At 44.5% G+C, this 14412-nt stretch overlaps 1 protein-coding gene across 2 annotated transcripts in view; it reads right to left on the reverse strand.

Moving 5' to 3' along the window:
- Window positions 1–1577: 1577 nt before the first annotated feature.
- Window positions 1578–14412, reverse strand: part of syk (spleen tyrosine kinase) — a 138755-nt gene continuing 125920 nt past the window's right edge. The window contains exons 12-13 of one of the 2 annotated variants that reach the window (XM_078214362.1): window positions 10781–10893; window positions 1578–3566 (exon numbers count right to left, since the gene is read on the reverse strand). In XM_078214362.1, the coding sequence (XP_078070488.1) occupies window positions 3491–3566; window positions 10781–10893 (189 nt within the window). In that variant the 3' untranslated portion in view covers window positions 1578–3490. The remainder of the gene's footprint in view (window positions 3567–10780; window positions 10894–14412) is intronic. The other variant, XM_078214361.1, reaches the window with a different exon arrangement.

Raw genomic sequence — 14412 nt, forward strand, 5'->3', positions numbered from 1 at the left:
GCTGCTGGCCAATGAAAGGTTATTGCATTTGTTATTGCCATGGAGGAGGCCTGGGCTACTGTCAAAACAACACTTCCCAGAGTCCCAGGATTTCAGAGCGACCCAGGAGAAAGGTTGGGGGAGGTGGGAGGTACGGTTTGTGGGATGGGGTTCACGAGGAGATGGGAGGGAGACCACATCATTAGCCATGCCCTGCCTCACATTGACTCTGTTGATCATGCACAGATTAGTGTAGATCGAAGGGTACCACCCAACCCTTCCAGCTCACATGCATCGTTTTACCAGGTGTGCAGGCTGCATGTCGGCAGGCCTGTTTAAAATTGAGAAGATCAGAGTGGAGGTGGGAAGGGGCCTTTAATGCTCACCCAGAACTTACTTCCAATGAAGGCAGGAAGGTCCTGACACCAATCCACCAAATTCTCAACCTTACCCATCTTCTTTCTCACCTCCTACAGGGGCAGGGATCTTTGACCAGTATCTTTTTGTATACACTTGTGGACAAGACTGCATCAAAAATGTGTGGAAATATTAACATAATTTGATCAAGCGATTGCATTGTAATATTTTTCAATTTCTATGCTCAGTGACCTTTTAAGCTGTGATTGAGTCTTCTCTACAATGCGACTCTGGCATTACCAAAGAGGAGACAGTTATAGGAACCGGAGTAGGCCATTCAAGGAGATTATGGCAAATTTGTACCTCACTGCCACTTATTTGTCCTTGGGCCATATTGCTTGATGACCTTACTTAACAAAAATCTAACAAGTTCAGTCTTGAAAATTACTGACTAAGCCATTGTAGCCCTTTAGAGGGAGGGACATAAGCGCAACCCTACTAAAATATTGTAGACATTTGTGAACATTTTCAATTTGTTCTAGGCACACATCACAATGACATCAGTTGCATGGAGGTACATGATTACATCATTTTCACGTGACATCATTGCAGTGATATTTCTCAGGGATTCTAAGAGAAATATTGACAAATTCTTGACTGGCGCAGAACGCTCATCAAATAGAAGGTAAGTACTTTAACTGGGCCCATATAATTGCCTGGACTGCTTTCAATTACCTGAGGTAGTTGGAAAGAATTTATCAAGAGTATGCTTTCCCTAAACGGCCATGTTTTTATTTCTTGCTCCCACAAGATTACATGACTGCAAATGGCAGGGAAGGTATGTCATGTTGCTCTGGCCAACATGATGTGGGGCAGGCTTAATGGACCAGTTGGTCCTTTCCTGCCATTGATTTTATATGTTCATGTGACTCGGAGATGGACCATAGAAGCAATCCTCCTTTGAGGAAAGAAAATCAGTAATCAGAAACAAAGGCGATAAACTGAGTAATTCATGGAGAGCCTTGTAAGGTGGCTTATCGGTCTTGAATCTTGTATATATCTCAGTTTGGAACAAAAAACTACAAGTAGGTGGACCCCAGTGAAATATCCTTTATAACTGTCGATTAATAAAAACAATTAATGACTTCTTTCAGTTTTAAATATTTCTTGTCATTTCATTTAAACTGAATTGGTGAATTATTGGATTCCACTAGATGCTCAAAAAAGATCTGAGTGCTTCAGACAATTCAATTTAATAAATTACAGCAAAATTGCTGAAGGCAATGTTACCCACATGTAATTTGCCAATATCAGGACAAATCACAATATCTGTTGTACTTATACTGAGTCAGATTAATTGGATCTTCTATTTAAATATTTAAGTATTGAGATTCAGAATTAACTGTGTAAGTTACACCCTGCACTTTGATCTTTTAATTTATTGCAATGTTAGCCAATTGAAGCATTGGAGCAGATGGCCATATGTTCCACTACTTTAAAGGTTTTAATGTATTCAGTTCTGGAAGCCTTGTTGACATGGTTGCAATATGAAATCTTATTATGAATGCTTGGTGAATGTCCAAAATCCACTAATTGATTTGGCTCAGTTAGGATTGTTGATACAGTTATGAAGGGGACTGTGAACTTTATTTTGATTGACATTTTATGACCTTCAAAGAAGGTTTTTTTTTTAAAGAGGTTTTTGAATGGCTCTATATTTATTTTGACTTTGGTTTCATGGTCATCAGTAGATTCTTAATTCCAGACATTTTCTATTGAATTCAAATTCCACCATCTTTTGTGGTGGAATTTGAACCCGGGTCCCCAGAGCTGAGTTTCTGGATTAATAGTGCAGCAATAATACCACTGGGCCATCACCTCCCCTCCCAATGAAGGGTGTTGGGGTTGGGTGGGTGTGGATAGGGTGAGAGGCAAAGGCTAGGGTGCCTAAAACTCATGTTCAGAACCAGACTGATGTCCCAGAAAAGCCACCTGCTTCAGCTTTTCCTACCTTCATTCCCACCTTGAGCCTGTTTGGGCAGTGACAACCTCAACTTCACTCCATCCTCATCATTCCACCAATAAAATAATGCAGGCAGGTGGGATCATGACAATATTCCAACTGACGAATCATGCCTTGAAGATGAAAATCTGGGCCAAAGTCTCCAGTCAGAGGACTGTTATGAACCTACGTACATCTTGATTACATCTCTCAGAAGTTGCTCAAAAGCATTTCATATATAATGAACTACTTTGAACTAGCTATTGTTAAATAGGAAAATAGAAGTCATTTTGCACATAGCAAAATCCTATAAACAACAATGCAATTAATCTGTTTTGTGGTGTTAATTGAGGGAAGAGTGTATGCCACTCCTTACATAACTCCTCCCTCTTCTTCAAATGGGATCTTTAATGTCCATTTGAACCACCCATACCAGCAGCAGATATTCAATGTAACAATTGACAAATAGACAACATCCTCCAACAATACGGCTTCCTTCACTATTGCAGCAGAGTGTCAAACTAGATTACATGCTTAACTCCTGAAGTGGGATTTTAACACACAGCTTCTTATTAAGAAGTGAAGGTGCTTCCAAATGTTTTGTACCGTGATAAATTAGAATATAAAGATCATTCCACTTAATCCCTCAGATTTCCAGAGGTCATTCAGCTCGCACAAATGTGGCAGAATGCCATCACCTTATTCCCAAGCCAGAAACCCAGTGCATTAGTGAAGGAATGCTGTACTGTTGGAGGGTGCTGTCCTTTGTGCCATCTGACACCATTCTACAACATGACCCCCATCTCCCAACCCATGTTCAAAGAGCTGGTAAAATCCAGCTCATGGAATCATCCCAATCGAACATCCCTCTCAATCATGGGAGATCATGGTCCCACCAATTTGAATTGAAAGGGAAACAACATATAGGCAAAATCCTGAAGTAAGCAGCGTGCACCCAGATTCCTGGACTTCCAGGTGTAAACAGAGCATTCCACCCTTTGCAGCATCCCCCCACCCCCCACCCCAAATCTTTGGCCATTTTAAAACTTGTAACGAGGTTTATATTGATAAGTCGCATGCGAATAACATAGAAAATCCAAATATCTTTGAGTCCTGTTTAAAAGTTTCTCTGTGAGATTACTATTAAGCATTCTATTCCTTTGACACATTGTAGTAGTATTCGCGCAGCTTGTGCTCCACAGTGACAAATCCTGGCCGTTCAGTAGCTCTGGAGAGACAAAAGAAAAAGTGCACAATAACTACATTTTGCAGCAAGCTAATGTGACACACCATTTTCCCCAGCTGTAAGGTCTACCTCCTGCTCTTAGTAGATTGAACAAGTGACATCGAATTACAATATCTGCTAGCTTTGTGGCCTAGTGGTACTTAGCCTCGCGGCAGTTCAGTTCTTTGACCTCGTTACAGAGATAAGCACCAGCAATAAAAAGCCTTTTCTCCTTTGCTGGCTGCTGCTGGGGAGAGTGAGGATCAGCTTTCATTTAGAATGTCTTTTCATCAGCTCTGCACCATCTAAAAGATGGGGAGGTCCCATCACTGCAGAACTCAGCTGGGTGTTCCACTCACTGCTAAACAATGAGTTGATGCTCCTGGATTTTGTCTGATTATATTCCTGTGAAGTACCTTGGAAATGGTTTCTCCACTGACAATGATATTTATACACAATATGTTGTTTATGCTGCCTTTCTACAATAATAGGGAAGCAAAGAGGGAATGTCGGCTAACAGCCTGTAGCAACTGATTAAGGCATTTGAGACATGGGGGAAGAGGGGAGAGCAAATTCCTTCTTGCTATAGGATTAGACTGGAGGGAAGGTTAGGAATGTCTACAGTCTTCATACCGCCACTGTTAAAAGGAAAGATTTGCATTCTATAATACCTTTCACAACTTCAGGACCACGCAAGGTGCTTTACAGCTAGTGAAATATGTTTGAATTGTAAGCTTTGTTGTAATGTAGGAAAAACAGCAGCCAATTTGCATGCAGCAAGGTCCCGCAAATATCTAATGAGATGAAGACCAAATGATTTGTTTCAGTGGGTGAGGGACAAGCACTGGTCAGCAGAGAGCGCCCCTGCTGTTCTTTGAATACTGCCACAGGATCTTTTATGTCCACCTGAGAGGGTAGACGGGCTTCAGTTTAAATGTTCATCCAAAAGATGATACTTCTAACACTTGCTCATTCCTGAGCTGGATTGTCAGCCTCTAGATTTTGTGCTCCAGTTCCCGGAGTGGACATTGAACCTACAACCCTCTGACTTAGGGATGACGGGCAGAATCCAATACTCTCCCCAGTACTGGGTTTGGTGGCTGGGGGGGGGTTGGACACCAGGCAGGAGGATGTGGATGGGTGCGGGGGCCCGTCACATTCCTGCTACTGCTCTGATTAAGTCCAGACTGGGGAAGGCCTGTGGAATGGCCTTTCTGTCCCACCGTCAATTGAGACCTTTTAGTGGGAAATGAATGCCCACTCAAGGGTCTCATCCCGCAACTAGTGATATTTACCTAGTGGGGGGCTTGTCATTTGGGACTTCATTTGAACTGTGCTGGGAGTAGTGTTCTGGCGAATCCTACACCTCAGGTGGAAGAGAGGACTTTAAACTAAATAGCAAGTGAGAGGGATCACATGAAGGGAGATGTGGTAAATTAAAGAGAAAGGACAAGGTAATAGAGCAGGGTAGCAATATGGGCAATGAGTGTGGAGGAAAGGATTGAGTGTATAAACTTAAGAGTGCAACAGCAGATAGGGCCAGAGTTTGCAAACGTAGTAAAAAGACAGAATTATTAATTCTCCAGTCTTGTCCTCTAAGCGGCCAATGCTCACTTTAATACTTTTTTCCATTTTAAATACTTATATTCTTACTATCTGTTTTATATTACTAGCTATCTCTCTCATACTCTAATTCCTCCCTCCTTACTGTTTTTAGTTATTCTTCGCTGGCTTCTAAACCAAACCCCTGACCTACCGCTAATCATCACAGCATTACGCGCTTTTTCTTTCAATTTGATACTATCCTTAACTTCCTTAGTTAGCCATGGATTGTGCATTCCTTCCATACAGTCTTCCTTTCTCAATGGAATATATGTTGTGTGCAATCAGCATGCACCTCACTTCACTTGCCCTTGCTTTACGTGAATTTCACTTCATTCAGACCAGTAGGAAAAAACTATGTGGATGGAAATCAGTAGAATGTGGCAACCCAGCGTGTGGGCAACGGCCAACAAAATGTCTTATGGGCTGCATTCAAAACCCTGATAGGCCGCGTGTGGCCCCCGTCCTGCAGGTTGCCCAACACTGTTCCATATCAATGACAGGATAAAGGGACCGAATGTACAGTTGAAAAATTTGCTAATGTCAAAAAGGGCGGCATGGACAAGTTGAGCCGAAGGACCTGTTTCCATGCTGTAAACCGCTATGCCTCTATAGGTAGGAAAGCAAGTTGACAAGAGGACATAAAAGGTCTATAAATGGATTTAGACAGATTAAGTGAGTGGGCAAAAAATTAGCAGATGAAGCATAATGTGGGAAAATGTGATTGTGTCTACTTTGGCAGGAAGAATAAAAAAACAGCACATTATATGAAAGGAGAAAGATGACAGAATGTTGTGGTGCAGAAGCATTTTGGTGCCTTAGTACATGAATCACAAAAGGTTACGTAGGTACAGCAAGTGATTAGTAAGGAAACAGAATGTTGGTACCAAAAGAGAAAATGCTGGAAAACCTCAGCAGGTCTGGCAGCATTTGTAAGGAGAAAAAAGAGCTGACGTTTCGAGTTCAGATGATCCTTTCGTCAAAGCTGCCATTCCAGCATTCGCAGTAATTTGCTTTCAACAGAATGTTGGTGTTTATTGCAAGATATCGAGTATTTGCTGCAGCTGTACGGGAACTCAGTTAAACTGCATCTGGTATATTTGTGTACAGTTTTGGTCTCCTTAGAGTCATAGTCATAGAGGTTTACAGCATGGAAACAGGTCTTTCGGCCCAACTTGTCCATGCCCCCCTTTTTTTTTTAAATCCCTAAGCTAATCCCAATGGCCCACATTTGGCCCATATCCCTCGATCCCCATCGTACCCATGTAACTATCTAAATGCTTTTTAAAAGATAAAATTGTACTTGCCTCTACTACTACCTCTGACAGCTTGTTCCAGACACTCACCATCCTCTGTATGAAAAAATTGCCCCTCTGGACACTTTTGTATCTCTCCCCTCTCACCTTAAACCTATGCCCTCTAGTTTTAGACTCCCCTACTTTTGGGAAAAGATATTGACTATCTACCTTGTCTATTATTTTATAGACCTCTATAAGGTCACCCCTCAGCCTCCAATGCTCCAGAGAAAGAAGTCCCAGTCTATTCAGCCTCTCCTTATAACACAATCCATCAAGTCCCGGTAGAATCCTAGTAAATCTTTTCTGCACTCTTTCTAGTTTAATAATATCCTTTCCATAATAGGGTGACCAGAATTGCACACAGTATTCCAAGTGTGGCCTTACCAATGTCTTGTACAACTTCAACAAGACGTCCCAACTCCTGTATTCAATGTTCTGACCAATGAAACCAAGCATGCCGAATGCCTTCTTCACCACTCTGTCCACCTGTGACTCCACTTTCAAGGAGTTATGAACATGTACCCCTAGATCTCTTTGTTCTGTAACTCTCCCTAATGCCCTACCATTAACTGAGTCAGTCCTGCTCTGGTTCAATCTATTAAAATGCATCACCTCGCATTTGTCTAAATTAAACTCCATCTGCCATTCATCAGCCCACTGGCCCAATTGATCAAGATCCCGCTGCAATTGGAGATAACTTTCTTCACCGTCCACTATGCCACCAATCTTGGTGTCATCTGCAAACTCACTAATAATGCTCCCTATATTCTCATCCAAATCATTAATATAAATGACAAATAACAGTGGGCCCAGCACTGATCCCTGAGGAACACCGCTGGTCACAGGCCTCCAGTTTGAAAAACAACTCTCTACAACCGCCCTCTAAGAAGCCAATTTTGTATTCATTTAGATACTTCACCCTGGATCCCGAGAGATTTAACTTTATGCAACAACCTACCATGCGGTATCTTGTCAAAGGCCTTGCTAAAGTCCATGTAGACAACATCAACTGCACTGCCCTCATCTATCTTCTTGGTTACCCATTCAAAAAACTCAATTAAATTTGTGAGACATGATTTTCCACTCACAAAGCCATGCTGACTGTCCCTAATCAGTCCTTGCATCTCTAAATGCCTGTAGATCCTGTCTCTCAAAATACCTTCCAACAATTTACCCACCATAGATGTGAGGCTCACTGGCCTGTAGTTCCCAGGCTTTTCCCTGCAGCCCTTTTTAAACAAAGGCACAACATTTGCCACTCTCCAATCTTCAGGCACCTCACCCGTGACTTTTGATGATTCAAATATCTCGGCTAGGGGATCCGCAATTTCCTCCCTAGCCTCCCACAACGTCCTGGAATATACTTTATCAGGTCCCGGGGATTTATCTACCTTGATGCGCTTAAGACTTCCAGCACCTCCTTCTCTGTAATATGTACACTCCTCAAGACATCACTATTTATTTCCCCAAGTTCCCTAACATCCATGCTTCTCTCAACAGTAAATACTGATGAGAAATATTCATTTAGGATCTCACCCATCTCTTGTGGATCCGCACATAGATGACCTTGTTGATCCTTAAGAGGCCCTACTCTTGCCCTTGTTACTCTTTTGCCCTTTATGTATTTGTAGAAGCTCTTTGGATTCTCCTTTGCCTTATCTGCCAAAACAATTTTGTGTCCCCTTTTTGCCCTCCTGATTTCTCTCTTAACTCTACTCCTACACTCTCTATACTCTTCAAGAGATTCACTTGATCCCAGCTGCCTATGCATGTCATGTGCCTCTTTCTTCTTCTTGACCAGGGCCTCAATATCCCGAGTCATCCAGAGTTCCCGACTTCTGCCAGCCTTGCCCTTCACTCTAAGAGGAATGTGTTTACCCCGAACCCTGGTTAACACACTTTTGAAAGCATGCCATTGACCAGACGTCCCTTTGCCTTCCCACAGACTCCCCCAATTAACTTTTGAAAGTTCCTGCCTGATACCATCAAAATTGGCCTTGCCCCAATTTAGAATTTTAACTTTTGGGCCAGACCTATCATTCTCCATAGCTATCTTAAAGCCAATAGAATTATGGTCACTGGTCCCAAAGTGATCCCTCACCAACACTTCTGTCACCTGCCCTTCCTTATTTCCCAAGAGGAGGTCAAGTTTTGCCCCCTCTCTAGTCGGACCATTCACATAGTGAATGAGAAATTCCTCCTGAATACACTCAACAAATTTCTCTCCATCCAACCCTCTAATACTATGGCTGTCCCAGTCAATGTTGGGAAAGTTAAAATCTCCAACTATTACCACCCTATTATTCTTGCAGCTATCTGTAATCTCCTTACATATTTGCTCCTCAATTTCCTGCTGACTATTTGGGGACCTATAGTACAACCCTAAAGTGATTTCCCCCTTCTTATTTCTCAGTTCTACCCACATAGACTCAGTGGCCAAACCCTCGGATATGTCCCCTCTCAGTACGGCCGTGCTGCTTTCCCTAATCAAAAGTGCAACTCCCCCTCCTCTCTTACCTCCTGTTCTATCTTTCGTATAGCATCTGTACCCTGGAACATTAAGCTGTAAGTCCTGTCCCTCCCTTAGCCATGTTTCAGTAATTGCTATAATATCCCAGTCCCACGTACCTATCAATGCCCTGAGTTCATCTGCCTTGCCCGTCAGGCCTCTTGCATTGAAATAAATGCAGTTTAATCCGACTTCCCTTGCTCTCTGTCTTGCTTTTGCCTGATCTGTCTGGTACTAGGATTACTGACACTGCCTTTACTAATTAATGTGCTCTCTTTAACTTCTGTGCTGTCCTCAAACTTCTCTTCTGTCTCCCTACTGCTTTGGATCCCACCCCCCTGCCTTACTTAAGAAAGAATATAATTCCATTAGAAGCAGTTCAGAGAAGGTTCATTTGACCGATTTCTGGGATGATGTGATTATCTTATGAGGAAAGGTTGAATAAGTTGGACCTAAACTCTTGGAGATTAGGAGAATATGAGGTGATCTTACTAAAATATATAAGATCCTGAGGGACCTTGACAGGGTGGATGCTGGGAGGATGCTTCCCCTTGTGTCAGCGTCTACAACTAGAGGACAGAGTTTAAAAATTTAAAGTCTCCCATTTAAGGCTGAATTGAGGAGAATTTATTTGCTCTCAAGGGGTCATTAGTCTGAAATACTCTTTACAGAGAGCAGTAGTAATTGGATATGTTTAAGGCTGAGTTAGATGGATTATTGATTGACAAGGGAGTTGAGTTGAGGTCACAACCAGATCACCCATGATTTTATCAAAAGGCAGAGCAGCCTCGAGGTGCCGAATGATGGCCTACTCCTGCTCCTCATTCTTGTGTTGTATTCACTGCCCTTCCTGCAAAGTGGCTGGCCCTGGCACTGCTACATGAAAGGTGCCATGTAAAGGTGTTGAACTGAACATTGATTGATGCAGCATTATTGGAGGTGGGTTCATGCTGCCTTGTCTGCTTGTGAACAGTCTAGGGAGCATTTCTGATCAATTCTCTTTGGTCTAACGTCTGCAGCCATAGGTGGCCACACTTGAGTTGATCAGTCGACCTAGCAGTTGGTTTAACAGCAGTTGATCCAGTTAGCAGGAGCTAGGTAACCAGGGAAAGTCTCACTAGGCCACTTTAATCAGCCACCAGTTTCCACATTGTGTGCTCTGGGCCATGCTCATTAGGATCTGGGTTGAGATTATTCAATCATTTCACAAAGGAATTCACAAACAACCACAAACTTTCCATTTATTTTTTCTATGGAAAATTCCCACTTAGTATCAATGTTCTTCATTTCTCTGCTGTTTAATGAGATTTGGTTTTTATGGATTTGAGGCTCAAAATTGGATTGGGTTTACCTTTCAGTACTTTCAGTACACAGTGGGATAGAGATTCCTCTCTTTGTAATGGACACATTTAATTTATCTTTTAACCTAGTCAACAAGCTCTTTATTGCAAATGCATTACTGACTTTAAAATAGCCAAGGAATTTGACCTGAACACTTTAACTATTATTCTAAATAGCAGACTGCAAAATATATGTAACTTTTAATAAACCCTTTGAGTGTTTTAACTTTTGAGAGTTTAACTTCCTCATGAGTTCAGATTACGTTTAAGTTGTATACCATGCAACCAATTACTGTAAATCAAATCAGAAGGCAGAGGAGAAGCATTTCATTACACTTGATCAGCAATGTCTGGGATAACTTGATTTAAAACTGAGGTTGCATCCACCAAAAGTCGGGATAACATTGCTTAAACAAAATGTTTTACACTGTTTTAAAAATTTAACTGCAACTAGGGGAAAGGACTTACTTGTATGTCCAACATTCTCGCATCAATTCATACATTTCAGCAGGACTTCGAACTGGAGCATCCAGACGTCCACCCAACTCGATCATTTGTACAACTTCTTGGCCTTTCATTCCCTATGCAGACAAATTAAAGACATACACAGACCCTTAAGTTGCAAACAAACACATTGAACAACCAGATATTTGTTTCTGGTATTTAATCACAGGATGTGAAAGATGACACCAGGTCTGGTATTCATGCTCTACCATCAACAGCTCATTGTCTTACTGAAAATACTTTTTTGGGGGGAAGAGAATTGAATGTGGAGCTGCAAGTACTGCTGTGATGCCAGCCTAAGATTGGACAGCTCTCGGGGACAGGGTACGCAGCAGTGCAGCAATTATGTGACTGCGGGTCAGCCAGGATACTGGCAACAGGGTTCCCTCGGTCAATTAGGAACTTCATTCATCAGAGCTACCAGAGATTGGGTTGGCGGCGGATGCCAATAGAGTTTGCTGCGGATGATGGGCTCCCTGTGCCCAAGCTAAATTCCATCCTTTGTATCAATTTTCACAGTAGAGGCAGGGAATAAAATACTCATTGTACATTGAAACTAAATATATATCAAGGGGAAGAACTCAATGGGGAAGAAAATGGTAATGGAGATAGGTAAATCATCCAAATCTCATAGGGCCTGATTTTAGCATCGCGTTGTGCCTGTTTTCGGGCATGAAAACTTGGTAAAGTCGGGCGTGAGGCGAGTAGCGCCCGTTCCGTGCCAGTTTTCCCTTTACCAAGGCCCGAAAATGGCCACAATCGGGGCCGCGTCTGAAACGGACGCAACGGCCATTTAAATGCATTTGCATGCATTTAGATTGACTTAATGGGCTGCACATCCAACTTTACCGGCACTTCCCCCTTTACCACCGCGGTTGCCAATTGGGAATCGGCGTGAAACAGACATGCTCCATATAAGTCTGATTCGGGCGCTCCATCAGTGAGGGTTAGTGAAGAGGTAAGGGCATAGCGTCCGACGGCTCTCTGCTCGAGATTGGTGTGGGAGGGATGAAAGGGGCCTCTGCTGCCACTCTGCCTGAGATCAATGGGGGGGGGGGGAAGGGGGTTCTGCTGCCACTCTGCCTGAGATCAGTGGGGGGGAAGGGGGGTCCATTGCCACTCTGCCTGAGATCAGTGGGGGGGAAGGGGGTTCTGCTGCCACTCTGCCTGAGATCAGTGGGTGGGGAAGGGGGTTCTGCTGCCACTCTGCCTGAGATCAGTGAGGGGGGGGGGGAGGGTGAAAGGCGCCTCTGCTGCCACTCTGCCTGAGATCAGTGGGTGGGGAAGGGGGTTCTGCTGCCACTCTGCCTGAGATCAGTGAGGGGGGCGGGGGGGGGGGGAGGGTTAAAGGCGCCTCTGCTGCCACTCTGCCTGAGATCAGTGGGGGGGAAGGGGTTCCACTGCCACTCTGCCTGAGATCAGTGGGGGGGAAGGGGTTCCACTGCCACTCTGCATGTGATCAGTGGGGGGGGAAGGGGGAGAGGCCCACGTTCTGTCTGGGTGGCGTAGAGGTGGAGGTTAAGGGGGTTAGTAATGTTGTGGGGTGGTGCAATGTCTGTGGGAGCCAGGGGGAGGCATTATCCGGCCCGGGAGGGATGTGGCAGGGGAGCAGCGCATGAGCAGTTGGAGGCGCCGATCGGAGCTGCAGGATTTCGGACATGTTAAGCCCCACCCACAGGCTCGTGCAGCACGATTTGGACTCGCTGATATTTTTGCAGGCAGAGTGCGCCTCAGAACAGGCCTAAGAGTCGGATCTGAAACACTCCCAGTTTCAAATCCGTCTAGCACTTAGAATCAAAATGGTAAAATAGGGCCCATAGTTTCAGCTCAGAATTACTGAGTATATTGCGGATGTATTATTCATAATTTTCCAAAGCTCTCTAGATTTGGGAACAGTGGACGGAATTTTATCAGAAAAATTCTAAGTATCCAGCTAGTGTGAAAATGGGAGAGTATCAGATCTTTTTTTTGGGGGTGAGTCTTTACTCCCAATCTTACGCACTTAGTGCATGAAAAAAATTGGCAAGACTGTTTCTAGCCACTAGAGACAGTGGGCAGAGCTTTACTGGCACGTCCGCCCGAGGTTCGTATGACCCGCCTGAGGCCAACGGAGAATGCAATTCTCCGAGCCTCACCCACTCCCGGAATAGGGGCGGGCATGCCGGTAAAATTCTGGCCAGTGTGCGGGGCTTAATTCACCAGCCAACTTTCTTTAGCAGCAGAGGGAGCTATTGCGCATGAGCAAACCTTTGTGGCTGCACGTGTGCAATTGCAATAGCAGAGGCATGACAGAGAGAGAGAGTTGTCAGGCCTCTGCTGTTGAAGCCGGCCTCAAAGAACGACCGCCCCCCCCCCCCCCCCCCCCGCCCCCCTCCCCTCCACCAGCTATCGGAGGGGCCCGCGCCTGATCATGAGCCCCACACCTCGGGAAATATTGCCCCCTTTGTCCCACCCTGCTACCCAGATGGATTGCACCCCCATGATCTCCTGCAGAGTAGCAGCGGGCCCCTTCTCTCCCCATCATCGATCGCAATGCAGAGTGACAATGGGCCGCCCCTCCCTCCCCATATCAATCCCATTGCAGAGTGGCAGCGACCCCTCCACTCCCTCCCTATTCCAATCCTGATGCAGACTGGCAGCGAGCAACCCCTCCCTCCCCATATCGATTGTGATGCAGAGTGGCAGCAGACCCCCACTCCCTCCCTATTCCAATCTCGATGCAGAGTGGCAGCGAGCAACCCCTCCCTCCCCATATTGATTCCGATGCAGAGTGGCAGCTGCCCCCCCCCCCCCACTTCCCTCCCCATATCGATCACAATGCAGAGTAGCAGCGACACCCCCCTACCCTCCACCCTTGGGCGGGGTGAGCCAGTAAAATTGCCTTTGGATTGGCAAACCGCAAATATTACTCCAGAGTGAAACCAGGAAATCTGTCAGTTTAACATCAGTTGTGGAAAAGTGACTAGAATCTATCATGAGAGTAGCTGAATATACGTAGAAGTATAAGCTGATCCCAAGCGATTTGAGTAACTTAGTTGATTTTTCAAGTGCTGACTATCATGGTGCATAGGGGACTGTCCAAGGATGTATCTAGATGGAGCTCCAAGACATTTGATAAGGTTTCCGAGAAAATATTATTTTTAAAAATTAGAAATAACTTTGTGGCATGAGTTGGTGATTGGTTGGATGGTAGGAGACAGAGCAGTGATAATGAGTAGGGATAGCAGGACAACTCTCTGATTTGGTGGGATGTGACATTTCCTGGAGATTTGCACTTGGGGTTCAGCTTGGGATTGTATAGACTGGGCAGAATTTTCTCATTTCTAAGCAGAGTGGCACAGCAGGCAGGAAAAATGGCATAGAAGCTTCTTCCACCATGTTTTTACACTTATAGAGAATAAGTTAAGGGGTGGATCCTATGACTTCAAGTTGGTGAGAGGGCCAGTTTAGTTTGCAAAAGATTTTTAAAAATAAAAATAGAACACCTCCAATGGAACTATGAAACTCATGGAGCCCCAAACATGCAACCCCTCCACAGAGCCCCCCCGACGCCCCCCCACCCCCCGCCCCCACCCCCACCCCCCCACCCCCCCCCA

This window comes from Mustelus asterias, chromosome 6 (genome assembly GCF_964213995.1).
Source record: "Mustelus asterias chromosome 6, sMusAst1.hap1.1, whole genome shotgun sequence".
Classification (NCBI taxonomy): Eukaryota; Metazoa; Chordata; class Chondrichthyes; order Carcharhiniformes; family Triakidae; genus Mustelus; species Mustelus asterias.